This window comes from Lipotes vexillifer, unplaced genomic scaffold, assembly GCF_000442215.2.
Source record: "Lipotes vexillifer unplaced genomic scaffold, Lipotes_vexillifer_v1.1 scaffold1, whole genome shotgun sequence".
Taxonomy (NCBI): Eukaryota; Metazoa; Chordata; class Mammalia; order Artiodactyla; family Lipotidae; genus Lipotes; species Lipotes vexillifer.
Window position 1 is genome coordinate 362,144 of NW_006779068.1, and position 27,085 is coordinate 389,228.

At 38.1% G+C, this 27,085-nt stretch overlaps 2 protein-coding genes across 2 annotated transcripts in view; one reads left to right on the forward strand and one right to left on the reverse strand.

The window, feature by feature from the left end:
* Positions 1–2,787: 2,787 nt before the first annotated feature.
* LOC103085688 (60S ribosomal protein L10-like) lies at positions 2,788–3,229 on the forward strand. Its single transcript, XM_007452198.1, has 2 exons — positions 2,788–2,817; positions 2,909–3,229. Exons 1-2 carry the CDS (start codon positions 2,788–2,790, stop codon positions 3,227–3,229), a joined length of 351 nt encoding a protein of 116 aa, XP_007452260.1.
* Positions 3,230–3,941: 712 nt separating this feature from the next.
* The window catches only part of SINHCAF (SIN3-HDAC complex associated factor), a 29,533-nt gene continuing 6,389 nt past the window's right edge, over positions 3,942–27,085 (reverse strand). Inside the window, exons 2-6 of the mRNA XM_007452176.1 lie at positions 18,864–19,011; positions 17,471–17,570; positions 15,732–15,858; positions 9,449–9,599; positions 3,942–6,045 (exon numbers count right to left, since the gene is read on the reverse strand). Of these exons, the coding sequence (XP_007452238.1) occupies positions 5,886–6,045; positions 9,449–9,599; positions 15,732–15,858; positions 17,471–17,570; positions 18,864–18,991 (666 nt within the window). The 5' untranslated portion in view covers positions 18,992–19,011 and the 3' untranslated portion in view covers positions 3,942–5,885. The remainder of the gene's footprint in view (positions 6,046–9,448; positions 9,600–15,731; positions 15,859–17,470; positions 17,571–18,863; positions 19,012–27,085) is intronic.

Sequence of the window (27,085 nt, forward strand, 5' to 3'; positions counted from 1 at the left end):
GGAGTTTCCCTACACCATATGCATAGCTTTGTAAAGTTCCTTTATTAAACTTTCCTCAAATTATCCAATGTCAGTAAGCCATCTATTTCCTGCTGGCACCCTGATTAATAAAAAGTTCTGGAGAGAGACTTGGGAGATGTCTGCATATTTTAGATAGTATTTGGGACCGTGGGAACGGAGATGGTCTGGGAAGAGGGTTGAAGATGAACCCTGGGCCAATGAGCATCTGAAGTAGGAAACCTGGGAACAGCAGTGTTACCAGCCAAGAATGCTTCAAAAAAAGAAACTATCAATTGTATCAAGTGCTATTGAGAGGCTGGATGAGTAAAATGAGGGCTTTGGAATTCCCCATGAGAAAGCCATCAGTGACCCTTGGAGTGTTGGGGGCAAAATCAACACTGGAGTGGACTGTAAAGGTGATTGGAAGCAAAGAACACACCTGTTACCTTCAAAAAACCATAACTGTTCAGGTTCCTATTTTAACTCTACCCGTGACTTGCTGAAGAATCTTGAGACTTCTGTCTTAATTCCTGAGAGGTAAGTATAAACATAAAACAACCACTCTCCTTGCGGTTACAAAGAAACAATACCTGGACAATGTTAAAGTTAATGTAAGCTACAGAAGTGTAGAGAATTTAAGTTCTCAAACAGAGTAAATTATTTCCCCCACTTTCAGACACTGAGACAAAGGGCAGGCTTTGTCAAAAATCTTTTTGGTCTCTCTAAACTGAAAGATTAAGCTCTTTTACACTGAAGCCTGCAACTAAGCATGTCTAAGAAGCCCCTACTCGACATACAATAACAAGCAGTTTCTAACCAGGGTGCAAGATATTTGAAACCTAAAGCATTCTCATGACCACAATAAGTAACCAAACTCCATAGCCCGAGAAATTGTTAGAACCCTCAGATCCCTTTCTTTGAGAACATGAGCCTGTGAAATTATCTAACTTTGATCCAACTGGGCTTTCTCCTCCCTTCCCAGTCCACTGAACATCACACAAAAATGACTGCCAGGGCAGCATAATGCTAAATCTGGACGATTGGGAAACTGCTCTAGGGACGGTCAATCAAGAGGCTCCCTGGGTATCTTCCATTCTTTACTACAGAGCAAGCAGTTAGTTCTGGCTACGTTCATTTATTTTTAGAAGATTCCGTTGTTTCAACTAAACCTCCTGGAGACTATTTTCTCCACAAAAAGACAGTATATGATATGTACTTTCAACATCAAAATTAACAACATGTGATTAACTGATTTAGACAAAGGTCAACCTCTTCACAAGGGTAAAACTTGCCCCTCGTTTTCATCCTTCGGAAGAGACCTAGGTGACCACCCAAAATGCAGGTTAGAAGGCACCATTGCTATAGCAGGGACAGGGTCGTTAGAAGAGCACAGGCTTTGGAATCAGGAAAGCTGATTTTATTTAAGTTATATGGCCCCCCTTGCACCCCTTCACTGACTACCTGTAAACAGGTTGTTTTGTTTTTTCACTTTGCAAAGTTGTTTGAACAGTGTTTACAGGTGCCAAGCCCACCACAGTAGGTATTTCATAATAGGGGAACTATTTTTCTTTTTACTTGATACACCCAAATGCTTGTATTTTAGGACAAAGAGGCCTAGTTTCAAGTGGTTCATGTAAGAAAAAGAAGAGGCGCTATGGCAGACAAAACTCTATGGTCCCCACACACCACCTCTTGTGTTCACTGTGTAACTTGAATGTGGACAAGACGACTGTCTTGTTAGGTGACTGGCTCTGGAGACCCTGACTGGGTACAGTGAGTGCCATGTTGGGAGACCCCAAGTGGTAAGGAACTAAGGGGGCCCTCCAGCCAGTAGTCTGGGCTCTCCATCCTACAGCCACAGTAAATGAATTCTGCCAACAACCCAAGTGAATTTGGGGTGAATTATTCCCAAGTCACTTCATGAGAATGCAACCGAGTTGACACCTGTTGCAGCCTTGTGAGACCCTGAGCAAAGGACCCAGCCACACTGCACCTAGATGGAAACTGAGATCAATTTCTCTTAAGCCACTACATTTTTGTTAATTTTATTAAACAGCAATAGATCATATAGGTGCTGTCATCTTTCCACTACTTAGGTTAACTTAGTAGCTTCACAGTAACTAGATTAGGTGCTGGCAAAATCACCTAGACTATCCCAAAGCTAATTTAATTGTAGTATAAGTTTGACCCACAGGATCTACCTTTCCCAGGTAATAAACTGTATTTAAGACTTTGATATATGGGAGTTCCCTGGTGGCCTAGTGGTTAGGATTCCAGGCTTTCACTGCCGTGGCCCAGGTTCAATCCTTGGTTGGGGAACTGAGATCCCGAAAGCCGCACGGCACAGAAAAAAACCTTTGGTATGAATTATACCTCTTTGGATTTATCATAAATCTGTAAAGTAAACAATTCTGTGAAGTAACAGAAGTTTGGAGACTCACAAAAGTCAAGTGACTCAAATGGCTAATAAGGGGGTAGAGCCGGGAATCAGAGAACCCAGGTTTGACCCCAATCCCAAAAATCTACCTTTCTCTATAACCACATTTTATAGTTTCTCTAAAGTCTCAATGATGCTTCCCACTATGTCCATAGACAATACTAATAAAACTATATTACAGACATTGAAACACTGGAGACCTTTTGTCCTTCACTGTTAAAATCATCTTATCCACTAGGTTAATTATTGTGCACATCAGTTAAAATGTCTTTTACAAAAAAAAAAAGTATTTTACATTTGCAGCCAGTTAAGCCGACTGTGCTTTTTTCCCCATGGGGGCCCGGTGCGCAATGGCTGCAAACAGCAGCCTCCTCGGTAGTGTATGTGGCCTGTTGCCTGTATGGGTTGCCCTAAGAGACCTTGGAGACAGCCCTTTCCAGCGAACATTAATGACTGACATGCTATCCCCAGTCTAGGCTCCAGACAGGTATGCGTGGTGCCTTTGGAAAGCTCCAGGGCACAGTGGCCAGGGTCCACATTGGCCAGGTCATAATGTCCATCCGTGCCAAGCTGCAGAACAAGGAGCATGTGATTGAGGCCCTCCGCAGGGCCAAGTTCAAGTTCCCTGGCCGCCAGAAGATCCACATCTCCAAGAAGTGGGGATTTACTAAGTTTAATGCAGATAAATTTGAAAACATGGTGGCAGAAAAGCACCTCATCCCAGATGGCTGTGGGGTCAAGTACATCCCTAATTGTGGCCCCCTGGACAAATGGCACGCCCTGCACTCGTGAGAGCCTTGGCGCTGCCCCCTCCCTACCCATGCCCACCAATAAACCCTACTTTCTTGTCCCTGTCAACAACAACAACAAAAAATGTCTTTTACAGTCAGTCTCTGACTTAATGATGGTTCAACTTAGGATTTTTTGACTTAACAATCACGCAAAAGCGATATGCATTCAGTAGAAATCAGACTTCAACTGTGATCTTTTTCCCAGGCTAGCAATATGCAGTATATGACACTCTTGTGATGCAGCGGCAGGAGGGAGCCACAGTGAGCCACAGACCCCAGTCAGCCACGCGATCAGGAGGGTAAACTACCGGTACATTTAGCCATTCTGGCTTTCACTTTCAGTACAGTATTCAATTAATTACATGAGATAGTCAACACTTTAATGAAAAATAGGTTTTGTGTTAGATGATTTTGCCAACTGTAAGCTAATGTAAGTGTTCTGAGCATGTTTAAGGTAGACTAAGATAAGCTATGATGTATTAAATGCATTTTTGACTTACAATATTTTCAACTTACTTTGGGTTTATTGGGACGTAACCCCATGGTAAGTGGAGGAAGATCTGTATTTTAAAGTCTGTATTTCTCAGTAAAGAGGACTTCTTTCCTTCATGGCTTGTTATAATACTAAGGGCTTACACTGAGTATCTGAGGGTCAAAAACATTAGTTACTCTTACTTAAGAACACCTTTCAGACAAAGCCACAAAACAGCTTCTTTTATTTTCTAGTAAGACTAAATTTATTCAATACCCTAGTAAAAGTTTTGATTATAAGTATCCAACAGTATAAAAAGTACAAAACAGATTTGTAGATTTCTAATATATTAATACAAAGTGCATGACTACATACAGTACGTCCTACAGGCAAAGAGAGGTGGAAGGGGAAAAAGAAGACTGTGGTTGAGGTCTAGTAATAAATAAATAAATACAGAAGTAGAGATGATCCATATTATAGTATATTCTACCACCAATACTGCAGCCAAAATGTACAAAAAAAAAGAGAGAAAAAAAAACCATTTCAGAATAACTCAGGAGGAAGATGATAATGGCTGGGATTCTTGTAATACACCTCAAAGTCTGTGGGAGAGCTGACCCAACTCACTATGTAGTCTGTGCATATGGTGGCTTGTAGTTTTTTCCAAAGGAAGAAATATAAAATTTTAAGTTTAGATTAAGAACTATAAAACTATAGTGTACCCATAAAAATTGGCTCACTCCTTCTTGTTATTTATACTATCCAATCTTTAAAATCCAGTTTTAAAAATAAGCACTGAGTCATGTTATTACAAGGTAGGCAAATGATCCTCCCGCATTATGAAAAGTCTGAACTGGTGATATATTCTTCCTGAACTTTTGGAAAAGAGGCAATATATAGTACTTTGGTTTGGGTTCAAGTAAAAGGCTTTTAATGAAGGTTTTACAATTGAAGAGCTCCACGTTTAGGATGTATCATCTAACACCTCAATGTTCAGAAAGCCTGACTAAAAGAAACCAAACCAAAACCAACCCACTCAGCATTGACACACACCTCTTTTCTGTTAGTAGAATTTTACTTTAATATAGAATGAAAAACAAAAAACAAAAACCCAAAACCCAAAACCCTAATAGGTTAAAACAAGTCAAACAACCATTCTACACAGATAAAACCTTCACAAAGGTCAACCGAAGTAATCCAGAGCTAAAACTGAATTGTGCAGATTTTCAATGAAGTCACCAGTCATGTAACATTAACAAATTATTTACACACTTGCAAGCCCTCTAAGAAATGTGCCCCAAGAAGCATTAACCTTTGTTTTTTTCATGTGCCATCCTGAAGACTTGCACATTTTATTTTTCAGATAATTTAACATTTTAATAGAGTGCATTCTCTACCAAGGGGTAATGCTTTGGTACTATTCATATAGGATTGCCTATCCTAAAGATTTGACATTTTCCCAAGAGGAACTTTGATTCTGCTTTAGAAGTTTCATATAAATTAAAAACTTTATCAAATATCAATATGGAGGGAGGTGACACAGGATGCAACATATACAGTCAAGTTACCTCTGTATATTTAGAAATTACTCCTTCAAGATATTCGCACTAGAGAGCTTAGTCCGTCCCGCTTAATATTCAGTAGTACAGGTTTGAATCATCAGAACCTTGGCAACACCTTAACATTTCAAAGTTATTAACAACTACCTCTAGGGGCAAGTCTGTGTTTACTGAGTTATGACAAATTTATTATAACGAAGGAAAACAAGTGTAGCCAGCCATCTTAAAAAATGCCCCAACCACTGCTTCTCAATATAGAAAGACTAAAACTACATACGTTTATCATACAACAAATCCCATCTCTGTCCCCTGAAATTCCCCTCATTTCATTCATTAGAAGGGGATTTTTTTAAAAAAGGCTTAAAGAGCACTTTACAGCAGCATTCAGCTTTCCTATGAAATACTCAGCATCTTAAATATTATGTACACTTCTTTTTTTCCTTTTAGTAAGCTAGATACTGGCTTCAGACTTTGTGGAACTGGAGGGAAAATAACCCACTCAAAACTATTCTAGAAATCATCTTTTGGCAGAATAACAGGTATCCAAGTTAAAAATAGGAGGGTCATTTTGTTGGTGTTTTCCAAAATTTAACTCATTTTTTGTTCCACTTCTACATCAACCTCAGTCACCACTCCTGAGTGGAGATGGGCAGAGGCTCTGGCCCCTGCGCCTCCGGCTTCTCAGCAGCTGCTTTCTTATTGCTGCAGCAAGGCTTGAATAGATGTGTGTCAATGAGGACTTCCCCAAAACGGCCTTTATAGATAATGCCACAGCATATTTTCTGTCTAAAAGAAAAAAATGGAGGGACAACAAAATATATTAAATAAGGCAGAAAAATAGGAATACAAAAAAAGGAAAAATCTACTCATCATTATAACTAGTACAGCATGATCAAAGGTTCTACTTCCACAATCTCATCACATTCCTAATGAATGGGCTCCTAAAGTGACCCCAATTTGCTAGGTAATGGGAATTACCCGGGTGCCTTAAACCCCACGCTGGAATCTTATCAAATATTAAGGGGGAAGAAGGCAATCTGAGAGACAGCAGTCAGTTTCAGAGGCTGCTCCTAAAGTTATAAACGGTTTCCTCCAAAAATCACCACATCTTAAAGAAAACAGCCACCATAAACAGGCTGATACAGCTGGTGGTTTTATTTTAATACTGAGCAGACAAAAAATATATACACATATTATCAAATATACATAAAGGCATACAAAAATGACAACACAACAAATCATCCATGGATCACACACTCTAAAAAAAACTATTATTTCCTATGAAGTCCCCCATATGCCCCTCTCCAATCCCACTCCACCCAATCTCATTCTCTCCTCCTTAATTTCAGGTTTATCACTGTTTTTTCTTTATATACAACATTTGCATCTCTAAACATATTGCTTGTTATCTCATATATATAATATATAAAATAATATATATATAGAAATGCATATATATGGAATCACACTATACGCTGCAATTTTTTTGCTCAACAGTGACTGAGGTTCATACATATTGTTAGAGCTTCATTTCATTTTAACTTATGTACGGTATTCCACCATGTGAATATACCACAATTTACCCACTCTCCTTCTGATGGGACAATTTTTGCTATTACAAACATGCTGTACATACTGGTGCACAGGTCTGAAGGTGTTTTCCTAGGTTACGTTGCTGGGCTATAGGAATGGGAACGTGTTCAACTTTACTCGAAAATGCAAATTATTTATCAATGTGGTTCCCTTCTATTCCTATTTTGCTAAAGGTTTTATTTTAAACCTTGAAGCAAAGTTCAAATTTATCAAACATCTTCAATATACCACTAATACAATAGGCATTTTCTCCCTCCTTTAGGAAACTGTCAAATTATATTAGTTGGCTTTCTAATGCTTCAAACAATCTCACATCCCTAGAATAAATCTAATCTAGTTATGATATATTGTTTATAACATATCAAAGTTATATTAGCCTCATAGAATGCTTGGAGCCTATGCCCTCTTTTATCCATAATCTGGAAAAGCCAGTGCAAGATTAGAGTCATTTGTTTCTGGAATGTTTGGTAGAATTTGTCTATCTAGGCCTGGGAATTTTTCAGGGAAGACTTCTGACCACTGAATCCATTCCTTTATTATGAGACAATTCGTTTTCTACTTTTTCTTGAGACAGTTTTGGTAAACTGTCTTTTTCTACTAATGTATCCACTTCACCTATATGTTCAAATTTATTGTCATGAAGCTGTTTCTAATATCCTATTGTCTTCTAAACTTCTGCTTTTTCTATAGCTGAATCTCCCTTTTCTTATCCAAGATGCTTATGGGTACCATCTCTTTTTCTTGACCTGCTTTATCTCTAGTAACTTTTTTGGTTATCTTTTTCAAGAACCAACTCTTAGCTTTACTGATACTATCCATTCATATTGATTTTCTACTCCATTTATTTCTACTCCTATCTTTAGGATTTCCTTGCTTTTATTTTTTTTTATATTGAGCTTCATTAATCTTTAAATTGGATACATGTAACTTCATTTATTTTAAATCTTTCTTTTGTAAGAAGCATTAAAGGCAACTTTTCTTCTATCTAACTCTTTAACTTCATACCACATGTTTTGATTTGTGGTATTTTTCAGTTTTTTTTTAGTTATAAGGATTTTCTAACTTATACTTTCTCCTTGAACCCATGGTTTCTTAATTTACAAATATATGGAGGTTTTCATCATTTTATTCTGCTGGATTGATTGACTGATGGATGCGTTGGGTCTTAGTTGCTGCACGCAGGCTTTCTCTAGTTGCAGCGAACAGGGGCTGCTCTTTGTTGCGGCACGCAGGCTTCTCATTGCAGTGGCTTCTCTTGTTGCGGAGCACGGGCTCTAGGCGCACAGGCTTCAGTGGTTGTGGCTTGCGGGCTCAGCAGTTGTGGTGCACGGGCTAACTTGCTCCACAGCACATGGGATCTTCCTGGACCAGGAATCAAACCCATGTCCCCTGCATTGGCAGGCGGATTCTTAACCACTACGCCACCAGGGAAGTCCTGCGAGGTATATTTTAAAACTCTCCATCCTTCCCTTCTTCTCTGGAGGTTTTACATTCTTATTTTTATTCTTTTAGTGGTTATACAGTTAATTAATCGAACTCTAAAGTTATTCAATACATTTGTTGTCAACAATACAAAGATATTAGGACATTTTACTCCCATCACTTCTATTACTTTGACTTATATGTTACTGTTGCCATTTAATTCTTTTTTTAAAAATTCCCATCTATTATCATTTTAAGCCTTCAGTGTTTGTTTAAATTTACCTATAGGCAACAAATATTTATTTATCCTTCTCAGAATTTCAATCTTGGATCTCTTTTTTCTGCCTATAGAATTTTGTTATTGAGTCAGTTTGGCAGCAAACTCTCAATTTTCTTTTTCTAGTCAAAAAGTCCTATGCCCTCATTTATGAAAGATATTTTTGCTACATATATATAATTTTAAGTTAAGAGTTATTATCTCTTGGGCCATTGAAGGTATTAATCTATTGTTTTATGGCTTCCATTGTTAATGCTGAGAATTCAGCTTGTAGGTTTGCTGTTCCTTTGAAAATAATGTCTTTATTTTCTCACTACTTAAAATCTGTTTTGCCTCCCATGTTCCATAGTTTCCCTATGATGTAGCTATGGGTGAATCTTCTTCACCCATAAGATAATTGCTTATTACCTTGCTTTTAACTTGTTAGTCTTCCCAAATCTGTGAACTAGAAAATCCTTAACCACTTTCTCTTTAAATATTCTCTTTCCTAGTCTATTATCTCTTTTTTTGACTTTGGGGTCCCTCATTCACTCAGCATTTGGCCTCTGATTATTCCTTATTAACTTGTCTACTTGTTAATGCCATTTTTAAAGATATAACAAATATATATACTCCTAGCCCTTTTACTTTTTTTCAGTGGGAGAGTTGGTCAGAATGAATACCTAGTATACTCCATCATAGGAAATTTAGATTTCTTAACATGATTTCTACTTTAAATCAATTTTAATAGAAAGAAACACACAAAATCCACACTCAGCTCCATTCTTGCCTAATCCACCTCCAAACATACGCTACCAGCTGTGTGCCAAATGCCACTTAATTGCTAAGGAAGTGGGCAACCGTTGCCTATAATTAAGAAGGTTTGCTGGTTAGAGAGATATTTTCTGTTGCTTTTACCTTTTCCAGTATGTGAGATCTAAAAAGGAAAACACTGGCGTTCTGTTAGAGCCAGAAGCCATCTCTGTATCTGAGCCATCATCTGACTGGTTACTATAACAAGGAGATTGAGCTGGAGAGGCACTTGAGGTGGTACTGTGAGCATCAGAATCTGAAATAAAGTGAAAACAAATTATAATTTCACTATATGCAGCTGCAACTAAGCCTCAGCATAAAACACAGTGAATGAGATAGTTAAAAAAAAAAAGAAAAAATTTATTTTCTATGCACTACTGACATTTGAAGATATTTGTACTAAAGTGTATCTAAAAGAAAATGAGCTTCCAATAAGATGAAGAGCTGACACACTTTTCTCTATTCTCCTGCTAATAAGTACAACTAAAAATAGATATGGACACAACACATAAAACTAAACACTCTGAAAGTCGGCAACAGCTAGTGAGCTCAAGACTTAAGGAAGGAAGTGGGGGTGAGCTCCCTAGCTTTTATGGGTTTTCTTTTTGTCTCCTAAATCCCAGTCTTGCAGCTGAAGAAGCCAACAACTCAGAAATGCCAGTGGGTGCAGATACAGACACACACACACACACACACACACACACACACACACAGCCAACAGAAGCCTGCCCTCTCTAGCCAAAGGACCAGGAAAGGGGCAGCTTAGCGAGAGAGGAATCCTTTCGGTGACAATAACCCCCCCTTTTTTGGGGGGTACACGGGCCTCTCACTGTTGTGGCCTCTCCCGTTGCGGAGCACAGGCTCCGGACGCGCAGGCTCAGCGGCCATGGCTCACGGGCCCAGCCGCTCCGCGGCATGTGGGATCTTCCAGGACCGGGGCACGAACCCGTGTCCCCAGCATCGGCAGGCGGACTCTCAACCACTGCGCCACCAGGGAAGCCCAACAATAACCCCTTTACTCCAGCCAAACACCACAGAAAAAAAAATGGTCCCCACCCCCACCCACTGGAGCAAAGGCCAAGTGGGGAGCCTAGGTTTCCATCCTCCCAAGACTGTTCGGAGGCCCCCCAACACCTCCACCAGGGTGATGTCAGTGGAAGCCCTCTGAAGAGTCGGGGCCTTCACTGTGGCCCACCGGGAACAGGAGCACCCTCACCACGTGGGAGCCTGAATTCCCAGCCCACCCCCACCCAGCCGCAGTCAGGAGGTATCCCTCAGATACCAAAGGAGGCTGGAAAGGAGGTTAAAAGTCAGGGGGAACCTGACTTTCAACACCACTTGGCAGTAACAAGGTGGTGCCCCCCTCCATTTCCCCTTCTGGAAAAAAAAAAAAAGCCAGTTAAAACGGAAGTAATAAAACTCCGAGTCTCACAACACAATTTTAAAATGTCTAGGTTTCAATTAAAAATCGTTATCATATCCAGAACCAGGAAGATCTCAAATTGAATGAAAAGTCAAGCATCTATTAAACACCAAGATGACAGAGACGTTAGCATGATCTGACAAAGATTTTAAAGCAGCTATGACAAAAATGCTTCAATAAGCCATTATGAACAAGCTTGAAATAAATGAAAACATAGCCTCAGCAAGTAGGCCTCAGTTAAAAAAAGCAGCTATAAAGAACCAAGGAACTGAAATCGAACTGAAAAAATACAATAAGTGAAATAAAAAGCTGAGTAGACAGGCTCAACAGCAGAATGGAGGGGACAGAGGAAACAATCAGTGAACTGGAAGAAAGAACAACAGAAATTACCCAACCTGTACAACACAAAGAAACAAATGAAAGAGCCTTAGAGACCTGTGGAACTACAACAAAAAACATACATTCATGTGACTGCAGTCCCGGAAGAAGAGGAGAAAGAGGGCGGAGGTGAAAAAATACTCAAATATAACGGCTCAAAACGTGCCAAACTTGACAAGAGACATAAACCTATAGATAGAAGAAGCTGAGCAAACCCCAAACAGGATATACCCAAAGAAATCAATGCCAAGACACATTATAATTAAACTTCTGAACACTAAAGAAAAAGAAAAAAATCTTGAAAGCATCCAAAGAAAAATGATACCTTACCCATAAAGGGAAAACAATAGATCCTGACTTAATAAGGAGTAAAGGCAATTCATCAGATACAAGCTAAACAAGATTTAGTGTTTTTGCCCTCAGAAGACTTCATATAAATTTACAAGCCAGAAAATAAATCTTTTGGTTGATAGTCACTGAGCTATAAAGCTATCATACTGCTATTCTCAGCAACAGCAATATCAGACAGGGGTTGAGCCTACCACACATCTTACCTTTGGCTAAAGACTCACCACCACCCCCAAGGATAGGTGGATAGAATAATCCTCCAATTCATAGAACTAATCAAATATTTATTAAGTATCCACTAGACATCAAACCCTGCGTCATATCTTACATGGGAAGAAACAGACTAAAGAAAACATTTTTGAATAGCACTCACAAGCATTTTCTATTAACAAAAGTTTATATACAATAGCATAAAATTAAGTATCTAAAACAAAGAAGGCACCAATTGGTGTTTTTAATATGTTCACTTACTTCCAATATATGAATAGCTTAACTTCATGAAAAAACAACCAAACAAAATTCTCAAGAGTAGCAGGCTTTACATAAAAAAGAATGAAATAATGCCATGTGCAGCAAGACGGATGCAACTAGAGATTATCATACTAAGTGAAGTAAGTCAGAAAGAGAAAGACAAATACCATATGAAATCACTTATATGTGGAATCTAAAATATGACACAAATGAACCTATCTATGAAACAGAAACAGAATCATGGACATAGAGAATAGACTGGTTGTTGCCAAGGGGGATGGGGCTGAGGGAGAGAGGAAGTAGGAGGGTGGGGTTAGCAGCTATAAGCTTTAACATATAGAATGGATAAACAAAAAGGTCCTACTGTATAGCACAGAGGACTATATTCAATATCCTATGATAAACCATAATGGAAAAGAATATTAAAAAAAGAATGTAAGAAAATAAAAAAATAAATTAAAAAAAAGGAGTAGCAGGCTTTAAAGGAATAAGTCTACAGGAATATTTAAAAGACTTCCCTGGGACTTCCCTGGTGGTCCAGTGAGTAAGACTCCGCGCTCCCAACGCAAGGGGCCCGGGTTCGATCCCTGGTTGGGGAACTAGATCCTACATGCATGCCACAACTAAGAAGTCCACATACCGCAACTGAGAAGCCTGCATGCCACAAATAAGAGTCCGCGTGCTGCAACTAAGGAGTCATCCACATGCGGCAACTAAGAAGTCCGCACGCTGCAATTAAAGATCCCACACGTCGCAACTAAGACTCAGTGCAAACTAACTAACTAAACAGCACATACACTGCTAGGGTGTGTGTTTAGAAAAAAAAAACAAAAGACTTCCCTAATAATTAACAGCAATAGCAGTCATCTCTATGCTGCTCTAGTGATAGTCATCACTATCCTAGGAAGTGTTTAATATCTATGAACCATTTGAAATTGCAGTTATTTGACCATGTCTACCTATAAAAATGGCAATTTTATATGGTTCAATCTAACACCTGGGACACTAGGATACAACTATATATAGAATCGCAGTTAGGGGAAAAAAAAAAAACTCTTCTAGAATGTAAATCTGGAAATTCTTCAAAGAACTGAAATTTTTGAAGTCTTAAACATTAGGTAGGTAGGATTTGGAAAGGCACAAAAGACTAGTTAGATAGCTTGGGGTAGGTGGGGATGATGAGTAAAATTGGAAGCAGAATACACTATGCACACAAAGGGAACTGACCCTTTCCCTAAAATGGTACATCCAAAGACTTGCTGGGGGTTTTCCATTTTATTCTACAGCAACCAGAATCATTGCAGGTTTTAGGAAGAAGAATGACAAAAAGAATGGCTAACATTTATATGGGAATTTATTTCGCTTTGTTTTGTTTTACAAAACCCCTTTTACTTGATTATCCTCACTTCTCTGATTAGGAAATTGTGGTTAAATGTTAAGCAACACCAGGGTCACATATTTGTTCAAGAACTGTAACTCAAATCCAGATCTTCAAGCACTAGGTCCAATGCCTTTCCAGTACACCACAAAGGAAAGAATGTCCCAGGAAGAGGAGGAATACAGGGCAGGTACATGCAAGATGCATGGAAGCAAACAGATAACCAGAGACAGGGAAACCATTTAGTGGGTGATGTATAAAAATTCAAATATCTCAAAACTGTTAGGGTGCACACAGCTGCTAGCAATTCACAATGCACCTGGGAAAATCATGTTTCACTCTGAGTTTCCAAAACCCAGTTATTTTCAGTTTCCAACCCCTCCACAGCACAGCTTTATCACAAAAATCTAAAATTACACTGGACATATTCCCTTAGGTAAGGCAAAAGTTAGTCAGATGTCACTTTCCCTATAATTAAAGGAAGATGCTAAGAATATACAACGAATATCAATTTCTCTACCCCTCAAGTTATAGAAGAAATTGCTATTTTCTAAATGTTCACTAAAACATTTAAAGAGAATAAAGGGTAGAGTCAGTCTTTCTTCCCCCCTTGGTGATAGCTGGTTAAGAAGCAAACATGTATAATTAAAATATACACATACTTGATGTTGCCTAAATATTTTACTATAAATGTATTAAAATATTTTAGCCAAAGATTAAATGTATTAACAGAATAACTATGGACTGGTAACACCAACTTACCTGAGAGCAGAGTTAGTAGCATATCTGGAAAGACTTTGGAGTCCTGCGGCATGAGTTACACTATCCCAGAGAGCAGAATGATATTGTAGAAACAGCACAGGGCTTTGAAATTAGACAAACCCCAGGTCAAATTCATCTCTACCACTTACTAAGTGACCTCGGGTCAAGGTGAAATCACTACTTTGTACTTTCTATCCTAATCTCTAAAATAGAAATCATTGGGATAATTATGTATGTAAAGTGCTTGGTACATATACCAAAATGCTCAAGAGATGATAGTTCTCCTTCCTTCCTCTCATTCTATCTGATCAGTAACTTGTCTTTTTCCATTTTTCTAAAACAAGCACTGATTGATAAAACTTTGTCTAACAAGGTCCTACAGATTTTTTGTTTTAGCCGCACTGCATGGGATGCGGCATCTTAGTTCCCCAACCAGGGATGGAACTCGTGCCCCCTGCAGTGGAACCTCAGAGTCCTAACCACTGGACCGCCAGGGAATTCCCCAGTTTTTTTTTTTTTTAATCCTGAAAATTCCAATACAGGTCCACCTACAAATCTGAAAAGGTTCTCAAAACAAAAGTTTATTCCTAACCCATTTGGTCACAAAATCTGGCCTGACCTGGACTATAATTAGGTAAGCAAACCTGACTAGCTTATTTACAGTTAGTTTATTCCACCTATATGAATATGCCTACATTTTTCCCACAGAAACACTAATGTGTTTGATTCAATAGTGCTGCCCCAGACCCCCCTGGGTGTAATAAATAACATAACAACATTATATGCAGTGGATTTCCTTTTCAAAATCTGAAATCTAGGGCTTCCCTAGTGGCACAGCGGTTGAGAGTCCACCTGCCAATGCAGGGGACACGGGCTCGTACCCCGGTCCGGGAAGATCCCACATGCCGAGAAGCGGCTGGGCCCGTGAGCCATGGCTGCTGAGCCTGCGCGTCTGGAGGCTGTGCTCCGCAACGGGAGACGCCACAGCAGTGAGAGGCCCGTGTACCGGGAAAAAAAAAAAAATCTGAAATCTAAATTCCTAAATACAGAAGTACCACAAAAGGTCCCCTGCCCCCAGTGACTTCCAATAAAAGTAGACGAGCTTAATATTAATTTATCATTCCTTTCCCATCCTCTCACCCCACACAACACACCAAGCCCCCTTAAACCTAAAGGTCTTGAGGCTGGCTTTTACTGCAATATCTGAGTTATGATTTCCAAAATTACTCTCCAGAGAACCTGGGCTTTAGTCTCAGATTGTCCACTAATTATTTATATACCTTTCTGCATATCTCCAGGCCTCAAACTCCTTAAGAATAAAAATCAAGTAAACAAACTTGAAAAACTCATCTTCTAGAAAATCAAGATGTCAATAAAGAGATCAGAATGGTCTGACTGTTCTTAGCACAGTCTGAAGAAGTGGCTGGTGAAAGTACTTTTAAGACACCAAAATCAAAGATAAAGTTCGAAGATTTCATAGAAATAAAATATCTCTCCCAAGTCAACATTGCCTCCCACTCTTTTTTTAAAAAGCAATAAAAGAAAATATGGTCCATACATGCCATGTGCCACCCCAGAAAAAAATAAAAACAAAAATTCTTAAATCCTCATGTTTCAATCAAACTTACTGTGACGTTTAAATTCCTTCTGCAGTTTACTGATCTGGTTGCTTTTTATCCTGTTTCCAGATAGAGTTTTCACTTTCTTTGGTTTCAGGGTAGTCTTTAGACTGGGTCCTGCCCTTGCATCTACCACCTGGAAGAAAATACTGAATATTTAATACCATTTTAAAAATGACACCTCTGTATTCCCTTGGTTCAGACGAATGCTTATTTGAAGGAGCCAAATTTGAATTTTCTACTCAGTGTTTGAGAGTTCATGTGCACTTTTAATCATCACATGGTATTAAAGAATAATTTATCTAGTGGTTTTTTTCCTTTCAAGTAAGTAATAGCAGGAGTCTGCTGGACAAAAAATTTACATAGATTTTATATATGGTGAAAATGACCCAAGTAGGTTAAGAAAAACCAAACCTAACAACAATTAACATTTCTATAGGATGATGTTCTGCAGTTTACAAAGTTTTCATATACTTTTGATTTTAACTTCACCACAAAGCAGTAAGCAGTAATTTGTTACTCCAGTTTTAGGGTAAAGAAAAACAAGAGATATTCAACTATGTATTTTGCCTTATTTCACTAAGCTAGTAAATGGGCAAGGGTGGGTGGGGAAGGAGCCCAGACGTAAATCAGGGTTTTCAGACCTATGCTTTATGCTCTTTTTACTACACACCCTTAATCCCTGAGGTCAGCCATGTGAGGGCAATGGCATGCTCTTCCACAGCCTAGCGTGGCCACTGGTCTAGCCCCATATGGTCTCATTTCTCATGCCTTCACTCACATTGGCTATTTGCAGATTTCTACCCTTATGTAAAAGGTTGACATCACCTTCAAAATCACAATTTGGATCTTCTCCAGGTAAGCTATTAATTAAAGAAAAACTCACATTTTTATAGGTTAACAGACCCACAGAAACCTATTATAATAATGAAACATTGTCACCAAAGGACTGTGTAAGGCTAGTGTAAGAAAAAAGGTAAAAAACAAATATTTTTTGCCCACTTAAAAACAAACATTTTGTATAAATGTCATAAATCTTCTGAAAGCTAGCATACAGAAAAATTAAATAAGACCTAACAGTGTCGTTCTGGTTATTGAAAATATTTTCGAAAGAATTCTAGAGATGTTATAAAGTGCAATGCAAATAGAAAACACATTTACATTCCAGTTTGATCTCAACTAGATTTAATATAGAGAATAACAATAGCTTCTATCTGAGTGATTACTATGTGTTATACTTTATATACATCATCTCATTCAGTTCTTAGAACAGTTCTGTGAGATAGCTATTATCTTTGCACTTTATAAATAAATGTCACTTGCCCAAAGTTCACAATTAGTAAGTGGTAAAGGCAGGCTTTAAATCCAGTTCTGATTATAAACCAATGTGCTGATTAGTACCAACATGAATTAGGACATACATAATCCTAGGAGATGAAAAAAAGGATCCATGTCTAATTAACTCTAGGGATTTCTGGGTTAAACCTAAAAATATGTGAAATGTACACTGTGGATCTCCAAAAATGGGTATATTTGATACAACCTTAGAGAAATGCCATACCAAGATATTTTGCTCCCCAAAATGCCAAAATTTAACGTGATTATATCTGAGCAGCCACTAGTGCTTTTCTTTATTCTTTTCAGACTTTTCTACCCTAGGAACATATTATTTCCTAAATTAGGGGGAAAATTAATGTTACTTTAAATATAACAGAGGTATAATTGAGAAAGACGAAAGATGAACTCACATGATTCCAGTTTTTTTTTGATCCTGCTGGCAATTTCTTCCATCTTTTCACAAGCAGGACACAGGCATTACAGATGTCTCCTGAACGAGTCTCATGTAACCTGATAAGAAAACAATCAAACCTTTATTAGTCTCCTTTACATTAAAGAACTCATGCAAGTACATTTCTTTTAGAAAAAACAGTACTTATAGTTTATAGATGTTATTTCTAATTGTCTGGAGTGATCCAGTTCCATTATTTCTGTAGAATGTTTCAGAAATTAACTTCTAGATCCAATGAATCAATTCCATGTGCTACAACTTGGTCATTTTAAAATAAAGAATGTTTTTTAAAACAATAGCAAAATTTAAGACCTAGAGAAGATCCTGGTCACCATGGTTTTAAACAATGCTGTCCAATTAATCTTTCTTGAAATGTATAAATACTTCATAAGCAATAAAACACGACCCTTTAAGTAAAATAATGTGCCGTGATATTCTAGTTTCACAACAAACAAAACCAGAGAGGCACTGTAATTTTTTTTTTAATGAATATATCTGCATGGGGGAAAGAAATCTATAGTTACCAAGCTATTTTTTAATTGTCTCTCTGAGGAATTTTTCATTTACTACACTTTTCCTGTATTATAAATACACAGAAAAATACTAATAACATTTATTATATATACAATTGGAAATAAAGACATTAGGAGAAAAATTTAATTTCAAAAGGCAAGGTTGGTTAGTGGAGACTCTTTGACAACCTTCAAAATTAAGTACAAAGTCTAGGATTAACAATAAATAATCCACAAAATGTTTTGATAAGAAAGAACAGTGGTGAAATTAATTTCTAACATGGGAAATGGCTCAACATTAAGTATTTTATTTCATCCACGTATTTGTTGGAAAGTAATTTCCATTTTATTAAGCAGAGGTTTATTGTCAAAAGATAAATAAAGAACGAAATTATAAAATAAAAGCTAACATAGCCTGACAGGTTTCAGGGCAGTACATTAAGCCCTGTTAGTATCCTCAGCAGATTGGGTTAAAATATATTTCTATAATTTAGAAAAACAATACAAAGGACAGAAAACTAGTGGAGGACAATTATTGTAAGAGAGAATAAGGGTAATTTTTTAAAAAAATCTCTTTGTACATCCTGAAGTTAACAAAAGGGTCTGTTTGATTATAACTTCTAAAGGGCTTCACAATTAATTTGGTAGTTCCTCATAATCTGGAAAAAGGAAGGCTGTCAGTATTGTTTGATTTAAGAGCAAGTGCCTTGAAATAACCTAGATTAGAATATGAGTGATTTTAATTATTAGCACACTGTTCCAATCCCTTTGCTTAGAAATACTTCTGTATACTGTGATCTTTTTCACTCCAAAAATGGTACAAACATCACATGATCTTACCCAAAACAGCTCTGGAAGTCCTTTTCATAGCGTTTACTGTCAGTGAATCGAGAACTGGAGGATTTAGCTCTGCAAATACAGCAGCCCTCTATACTTCGGTACATCTTTGGCTTGTGAAAACCAAACATCTTTTCTTCTGGGCAATAGTCTGTAAAGCCAAGGGAATTGATGACACAGCTTTGTTGAGGGCCATAACAAGAAACCATTAAAAGCGAACTCTCTGCTCCACCCTACCCCCAGCAATGCGGTATTACATGACCAAGAGAGAGGACGGCTCTGGTGAAAATCTCTTGGATCCACCTCAATTCTAGGCAAACGGGCATAGCAAGTGTCTAAAACACACAAAGTAGCTCAGGTATTTAACAAGACTTCTACTACCTCCTTCTCCCCTCCTGGCAAACACTCATCCTAAAATTGCAGGAAGGGTACTTCCCTGGTGGTGCAGTGGTTAAGGGTCCACCTGCCAATGCAGGGGACACCGGTTCGATCCCTGCTTGGGGAGGATCCCACATGCTGCAGGGCAGCTGGGCCCGTGTGCCACAACTACTGAGGCTGCGCTCTAGAGCCCACAAGCCACAACTACCGAAGCCCACACGCCTGGAGCCCGTGCTCCACGGCGGGAGGGGCCACCGCAATGAGAAGCCCACACGCCACAACGAGGAGTAGCCCCCACTTGCCGCAACTGGAGAGAGCCCGCATGCAGCAGACAAGACCCAACGCAGCCAAAAAAGGATTAATTAATTAATTAATTAATTTTTAAAAATAAATAAAATAAAATTGCAGGAAGGAGGCATTTTCTAAAATTCAAGATTTTAAGTAGAGAATACAACAAACTCTCTCCACTATCCTCTTAAATAATGGAATCATACACAGTGGAGGACACATCCTAAAATTTAAGCTAAGGCACCCCCTTTTATTTTGCATCTCTGCATTAATGTGATTCCCCCCTCTTGGAAAGTTTTGAGCATTTACTACAGGACCACTATTTGATACTAAGCACACAAATAGCTCAATATGCATCAACCTACACTACTTTGCCCTATGGGAAGTCAGAGGGGATTTCTTCTGTGATAAATGGGAAGTTCTAAGGCAAGTTGTCCCTGAATTGAAACTACTGAAAGGAGGATGTAAAGTACACAAAAATCCAGGTAATTTAATAATAATTTTATAAATCATTAAGATAAATTAAGAATGAGCTCATGTTGCCTGACCAGTGGTCTGCCCCTCACAGCTGTTACAGAGGTTTTTGAAGTTTTTCAATGAGGTCCTGTGCCTTAGAACAGTAATAGTGGGAGGCATATGTTCAAAAACGTAAACTGTGATTTCCATGATCAAAAAAATCTCAACATCAAGCAAGGAAGGCAGATTCAGCTCCAGGGCTGGATGCAACAAAAATGTAGCTGGCAGTAAATATGCACCTTGTAAGTAATTTAGAATATCCAAACCAAGGACCAACTTCACCAGAACATCTGGACTAAGAGAAGTGATGAAAAGGTAATGAACAGAAATTAAACCCCCAAGGGACAAATCCAGAGCAGTGTGTGTGTGTGTGTGTGTGTGTGTGTGTGTGTGTGTGTAAAGGTCCAAATACAAATTATCACAAAACCATCATATAAAGCATCAAGAGAAAATTATTAATACTAACTAGATTTGTGCCCACAGTTTTAGGAGTTATAACTACAGAACACCACCCTTTTAAAATTTCTTTTAGAAATACACTCAAATATACAAGTAAAACAAAAATTTTGGTGTTTGTCTTTGGATGACCTCTTGCCTAACCTCATTCCATTCCATTTCTGGTTAGCCATACCAGAGCAAGTACATGAAAGTGATTCAGAAAAATAACCAAATATCCAGGATCTCTCGTGTGTGTGTGTGTGTGTGTGTGTGTGTGTGTGTGTGTGTGTGTGTGTGTGTGTTTGAGATGCAGGGATTCTGAAATATAAACAAATGATTTATAACTTGTTTTTAAGAAAATATTTTATCAGCAAATAACTAAAGACTTAAGTCTTCCTTTTAATCAGGGGCCACTGTTCATTAAGTGTTCTTTGATGTTTTTGTTGGTGAGGGAGGCAAGCAAAAAGGGAGGTGCAATGGGGCAGAAGGACACTGATGCATTTCAATAATTAAGCCTAAACTAACAGTTACTTTAAGAACTGTTAAAACAAGAAAATAAACTACTCCTAGTTGATTAAGTGAATTATTTTCATTAAATGAGATTTTGGAAGGAAAAAAATGAGGAAGGTGCTCTGTATATAGTAGGAAAAGGCACAGACCTGTGAAATGAGGTAGCTTTCTTTTTCCATCTAACAAACCCATATGATGAATGAAAAGAAAATTGCCTCCTGAAGAAAATGGCCATGTGCTGCTTTGGAAAAAACCACTGTCAAATGACACAGGTTTATAGAAACTTATTAAAATAAGTACTCAGAAAGTAGAAGCTATTGCTTTAATTTGTATATTTCTGTTTTGAGGCAAAAATGTAACATAACTTTCTAGTCCTTACACCAACCTGTGGGCTCTCCAAACTCCCCCAACACCTTCCATTACCAGCAAGGTCAAAAGTCCAGAGTTCCTCTTGCAGTCACCAGCTTCATGAATAGCTCTAGGAAACTTCAACCTCTCTTCTCAGCAGGGATAAAGGAAGTACAGCAAGAAAGGCCAGTTCATTCCATTAACACACAGACCAAATCCTATTACAACAGACAGACTCCTATCTCTACCCTCACAATCCCCTTCTCTCCACAAATAAACATGCCATCAAAACTATACAAAACTCAGATCATCTCCAATATATGAACTACCTTCACTGAGGCTGGATTTGACCAAGAAGCCAGAGTTTGTGCCAGTTATCATGCTGGCAAGCTGCTAAGAAACACTAGGGCTACCGCTAGGTACTGAGGCTTTCCTTTTCATCAGCAGCTACTGTGAATCAACTGTTCATCTTCAGTAGGATTTTTGTTGCTGTTGGGGATCTCCACAAAACTTACCCAATAGTACCAGTGAAACAATCCATTCTTCAGCTTCAGGATATTCTTCTCAGACATCAGAAAAAATATAATAGCCTGATGTCTTCTGATCGATAATCTTTTATGTAGTTCTGCAACCTTTTTTTCCTGACAAAATTCTTCTGCCTAAACATCTGAGTGGGGTCTAAATCCTAGGGTTCACCCTCTTCCAAGCAGTGCTAAATGCAGTAAGGAGGCAGGCACTTGTCCTAATGCAGCACACAAGTAGCGCATGAGCCTTTTAACGGATGATTACTTAATAAACCTATTAAACCTTTTCTGAGCTTATTCCTGCACTTGAGAGGTACCTGGGAATCTGCAGCAAATACACAAGGGTTTCATTTTGGGCTCTGTTTACAGCAACCCAGTTAAGCAGTGGTTGGTGTTTAGCCATTTTGAGCTTTGGGGAGCTCAGAGATTAACTGAAAATATTTTCACAAAATCTACAGACCCACTAATGTATTAAAAAACAAAAAACCTTACCTAATCTCTGGGAAGAAACTAAGGACACAAACTGGCTCTGAAACCAAGTTACTTTATATATTTGAGAAGGTAGTGGGTGAGCATAGCACAATTTGATTTTAAACTTGGAATTTCTGTCATCTCAACAAACCGGGTGGTTCTTTACAATACTTCTTTCCTATAAAAATACTGAATCACTATGTTGTATACCTGAAACTAACATAATATTGTGAATTAACTTCAATTTTAAAAAAAGAATTTCTTTCCTAATCCCACATTTGTGCAATATTAAATGATCCCTCCAGAACAATCTATTTTATCTGTTCAAATTATTTGTGATTTTTGCATCTATTCTTATAGGTGTCACATCACTCAGCAGTGTTTTAATAGAAGGAAGCTAATACCATCTGCTTCCTAATTGATGAATAGTTACAGATGAGAGTGTACCCCGTACAATCTCACCCTTAAGCATGTATTTGCAGAAGGCAGAAGAAAATTTACCTTTGAGATAAAGGTAAAAATCAGAAAGAAGTAAAATGCTGATTAAAAACCGTCATTTGCCTTCTAAAATTAGATAGTAGTGATAGGTGCAAAACTCTAGATACACTAAAAGCCACTGAATTGTACACTTTAAAGAGTGAATTTTAGTACATAAATTATATCTCAATAAGCTTGTTTTTAAAAATAAAAATAGACTGGGTTGGGAATTCTCTTATTGTCTTTATTCATCTTTGTAACCTCAGCACCTAGCATAGTGCCAGTCATGTGGTATGTAGTCAATAAATGTGTTGATTAAACTTTTTTTAAAAGCTGTCATTTGTATAGCACTTCATGTTTTATAAAGCACTTTCATTGACATTAGTTCCTTATCTACTGTCAGCCAAAAAGCCACAAATTTTTTTCAATACTGTAACAGTTAAAGACAAATCAACCATGTTGAAATTACAGTTCTGTCCAATTTAATTCAATCTCCCCAAATTAAAAAGATTAAAGTTAATAGCTAAGTCAGCAAAAGCCATAAGAGAAGTAACTATAATTATATGAACAAATAGCATACATAGACAACAATGTGAATTTTTTAAATGCAACAATCAATTCTAAACATTTGTTTTGATTGATTTACTGGGGTTTCTTCCACTTTAAAACTTCCAAAAAGTTGATCATAAAAATTCAGTGATCCGGCTTCCCTGACGTCACAGTGGTTAAGAAGCCACCTGCCAATGCAGGGGACACGGGTTCGAGCCCTGGTCCGGGAAGATCCCACATGCCGCGGAGCAACTACGCGGGTGCACCACAGCTACTGAGCCTGCGCTCTAGAACCCGTAAGCCACAACTATTGAGCCCGTGTGCCACAACTACTGAAGCCCACGTGCCACAACTACTGAAGCCCACACGCCTAGAGCCCGTGCTCCACAACAAGAGAAACCACCACAATGAGAAGCCCACGCACCACAACGAAGAGTAGACCCCACTCGCCGCAACTAGAGAAAGCCCACGCGCAGCAACAAAGACCCAACGCAGCCAAAAATAAAATAAATAAATAAATTTACCTTGAAAAAGAATTCAATCAACAACTTCATGAAAGGATGGGAAATGCAACCTTAGTGTTGGCCAAGGAAAGGCTGAAGTAACCACCGTTTATCAAGATACAAAAGAGCCAATTCTAATCTGACCTAATGAGATTATGAAGCCAAGGAGCAGGGATGGTGTCTTACTACACTTAATTCGGCACACATAAGGTAAGTTTACTGAGTACAATACAATATAAATGGGAAAGAAATCTTCACAGCCAATAGTGAAGGGATGCTATTTAAGAAAAGTTTTCTGAAAAATAGCTTGAAGGCGATGTCTTACAATTTTTAATAATACCAAATACCTGATTTTAAGTTCCAACTAAGAAACAGTATGAAGAATCGTGAAATGCAGATTTTAGAGCTTCTAGTACCCTTTTTAATATGGAATTAGGAGACAGTGAGGTGAAGAACTTAATTCTTCAGAGTATTTTCTTGTCTTTCAAATCTTATAAGGGTGTGATTTTAACATTTAGGAAAATGGAGAGGGTCCTTATTATGATAAATGTAACATGTATTAGGCTCACCTTAGTTGTTATGTATGCTTTGAAGGACACCAATAGTTCCTCCAATGTAATAACTTCCCCAATTTTACTTTCTAGACTCCTTCTGGGTAGTAAAGTCTTTCTTATACTCAAAAGTACCTTTCAAAACTCAAAATGCCACTGGATGGACTAGATAGATAGAAGAAAACAGAGAGAAGTATGCCAAGGATGATAAATCAGCTTTACAGTTAACTTCACAACTTGTCCATGCCATCTTGAGAAGTGAAATTCTGATGCACAAATTAGGGGTGCAACCTCCCAAATTAAAGCATTCCTCAATTAAAGTGATCTTAGTTTTCAACAGACCAAAACCCTATAGCTTCTAATCATCACTTTTTCTCTCTAAAATCCAAATGACCTAGACCTTTAAAAAAAAAAAACATAAGAAATTGGAAGCAACCTAAATGTCCATGGATTCTCAGACTGGTTTACGTATGGTGTCTTCATACTACAGAATACCCTTTCAGCCCTTCAAAAGATGGCAGTAGTTCTACGACATGTGCAGGGAGGGAACTTTTATCCAAGGTATCTTGTTATACAGTATAATCCCATAGTATGTTTTTAATGAGAACTTAAATACACAAACTGGCTTTTTAAAATAGATTTTTAAAAACTAGTAAACAGCAGTTGCCTCTGAAGGGTGCAAGAATGAAGGAGGCTTACTTTCACTTTACTCCCTTCTATACTGATTTTTTTTAATCAAGAGCACCACATCCCAAAACCTTAGTTATCATCACATATCTTGACTTAACTAAAGAGGAATCTGAAAAATCCCAGAGAGTTTAAATAAACTTCCTCAAAGACATATGGACAAAGAGACACACATTAGGAAATATATCCCACAGGAGAGAGTACAGAATAGACTAGTAAAATCAGAACAGACAGAACAGAATGGGAAGGAAACTGCAGAGAAGAGACAAGCAAAAGATTTGAAAAGTGGGAAGGAAGCAGTGGTGAACAAAGACAAAAGGAACCAAGCAACCAAAGACAACTTTGAAGTGAAGGAGATGTATTCTTTAGACCTGAACTTTAAATGGCAGCATGATGGGAAATGAAGAGAAATACGAAAAAACACTCATGGTCAAAAGTTATGGGCAACCTTGAGTTCTTGGAACTAGTAATGCTACCCTCGACATCATTTTAGTCAACAGTACGCTATCTTTAATCACGTATAAGTACAGGATCCAGTAAACACTAACAGTGTAACTGGAGCAACACTTCACAAAGGGTCAAATAGGACTGAGTGTTTTGTGTTCTCCTACTGCTAGGCCATTTGGATGCAGTATTCCCCTACAAGGAGACATGTTTTGGCAGGGCTTAAGGAAAGCCATGGAGCAATTAAACACTACTATTTCCTCTCACCTGCTTCTAGTAGATACCAACCCACATCCCAACACCAAAGGTTCTGAATTTACTGATTCACTTTTTTAAGTGAAATTTAACAATTTAAACCTGCCTGGAGGAAAACTGAAAAAGAGGTTATGGATCCCCACTTGTTCGCCAATAGCTTCTCCAAACATGCACCCAGACTGAGAAATTACATGGTAAAATATTTATACAGTGGTGCCTATGGAATCCACGTTAGCAGAATCTAGAACTCCTCCTATGGGAAAGTGGTCAAACTCAGAAATAAGTGTTCAGCTGAAGTAGCAGATGTTAAAAATAAAAATCACAAATCCAGGTCTGAGTTTTAGATAGTATAAAAAAATCCCATTTTGACAGTGTTATAAAAAAACCTGGGTATCCCAATACCAGATTAAGAGAGATTCCAGTGGATGGGAAAGTTAAAGGTTGGGAACATAGTATTTATTTGCTTTTAAGAGATGATTATCAGTAAGAAATGTAACTATTGTTGAGAGTGGTGAAGAAGGCACTATGAGTCAAGTTGGAGTCTATTTCTGCTTTTGTCTTTACAAGTAAATACGAAATCACTTAGAATTTTAACTTCTCCCTTTGTAATATTAGGGTGAAATCTCATTTCTACTTTCCAGGGATGCTGTGAAGCAAGAGTAGAAAATATCAGTGTATGTACATCATTTATTTCCTTAAATTTGTAAGACTTGCACATTATAGAAATATAAACTCTATCCCAAGGCATGCACAACAAATTAAAATGAAGGTAGAATCTTGATTTCTGAAGGTTTTCTTTTAAGACCAGGTTTGTGGGAAAAGAGAAACTTAGCATTTTCAGAGAGACTTTTAAGTTCATGAAACTAGACCATATTCCTTTCAGTGAAGCTTGTTCTCCCATTTTCAAGTTTGACAAAAATGTGAAGAAAGCACACACCTGGTCTAACCCAAACCTCAGGAAAGTTCCTTAAGCTCTCTGAAGCACCAATACAAGAACTGGCAAGTCCTAACCTTTAAATGCCCTAAATTGATTATAGTCTTCTCTTCCAAACACGCTCTTGCTGTGTTCACCTATCTTGGTTATCATCCATACAGTCACACATAAAATCTGCAAGTCAGCTACGCTCTCTCTTCTCATCCTCTGCATGGTCCCCACCATGTCCACGATGAAATCCTTAGAAAATCTGCTTCTTCCTTCACTTCTCTGGTTCATGTCCCTTCCATCCCCATTGCCTGTTTGTCCCTCATTTTGGTGTTCGAACACCTGTCAGAGCCTCATAACCAAC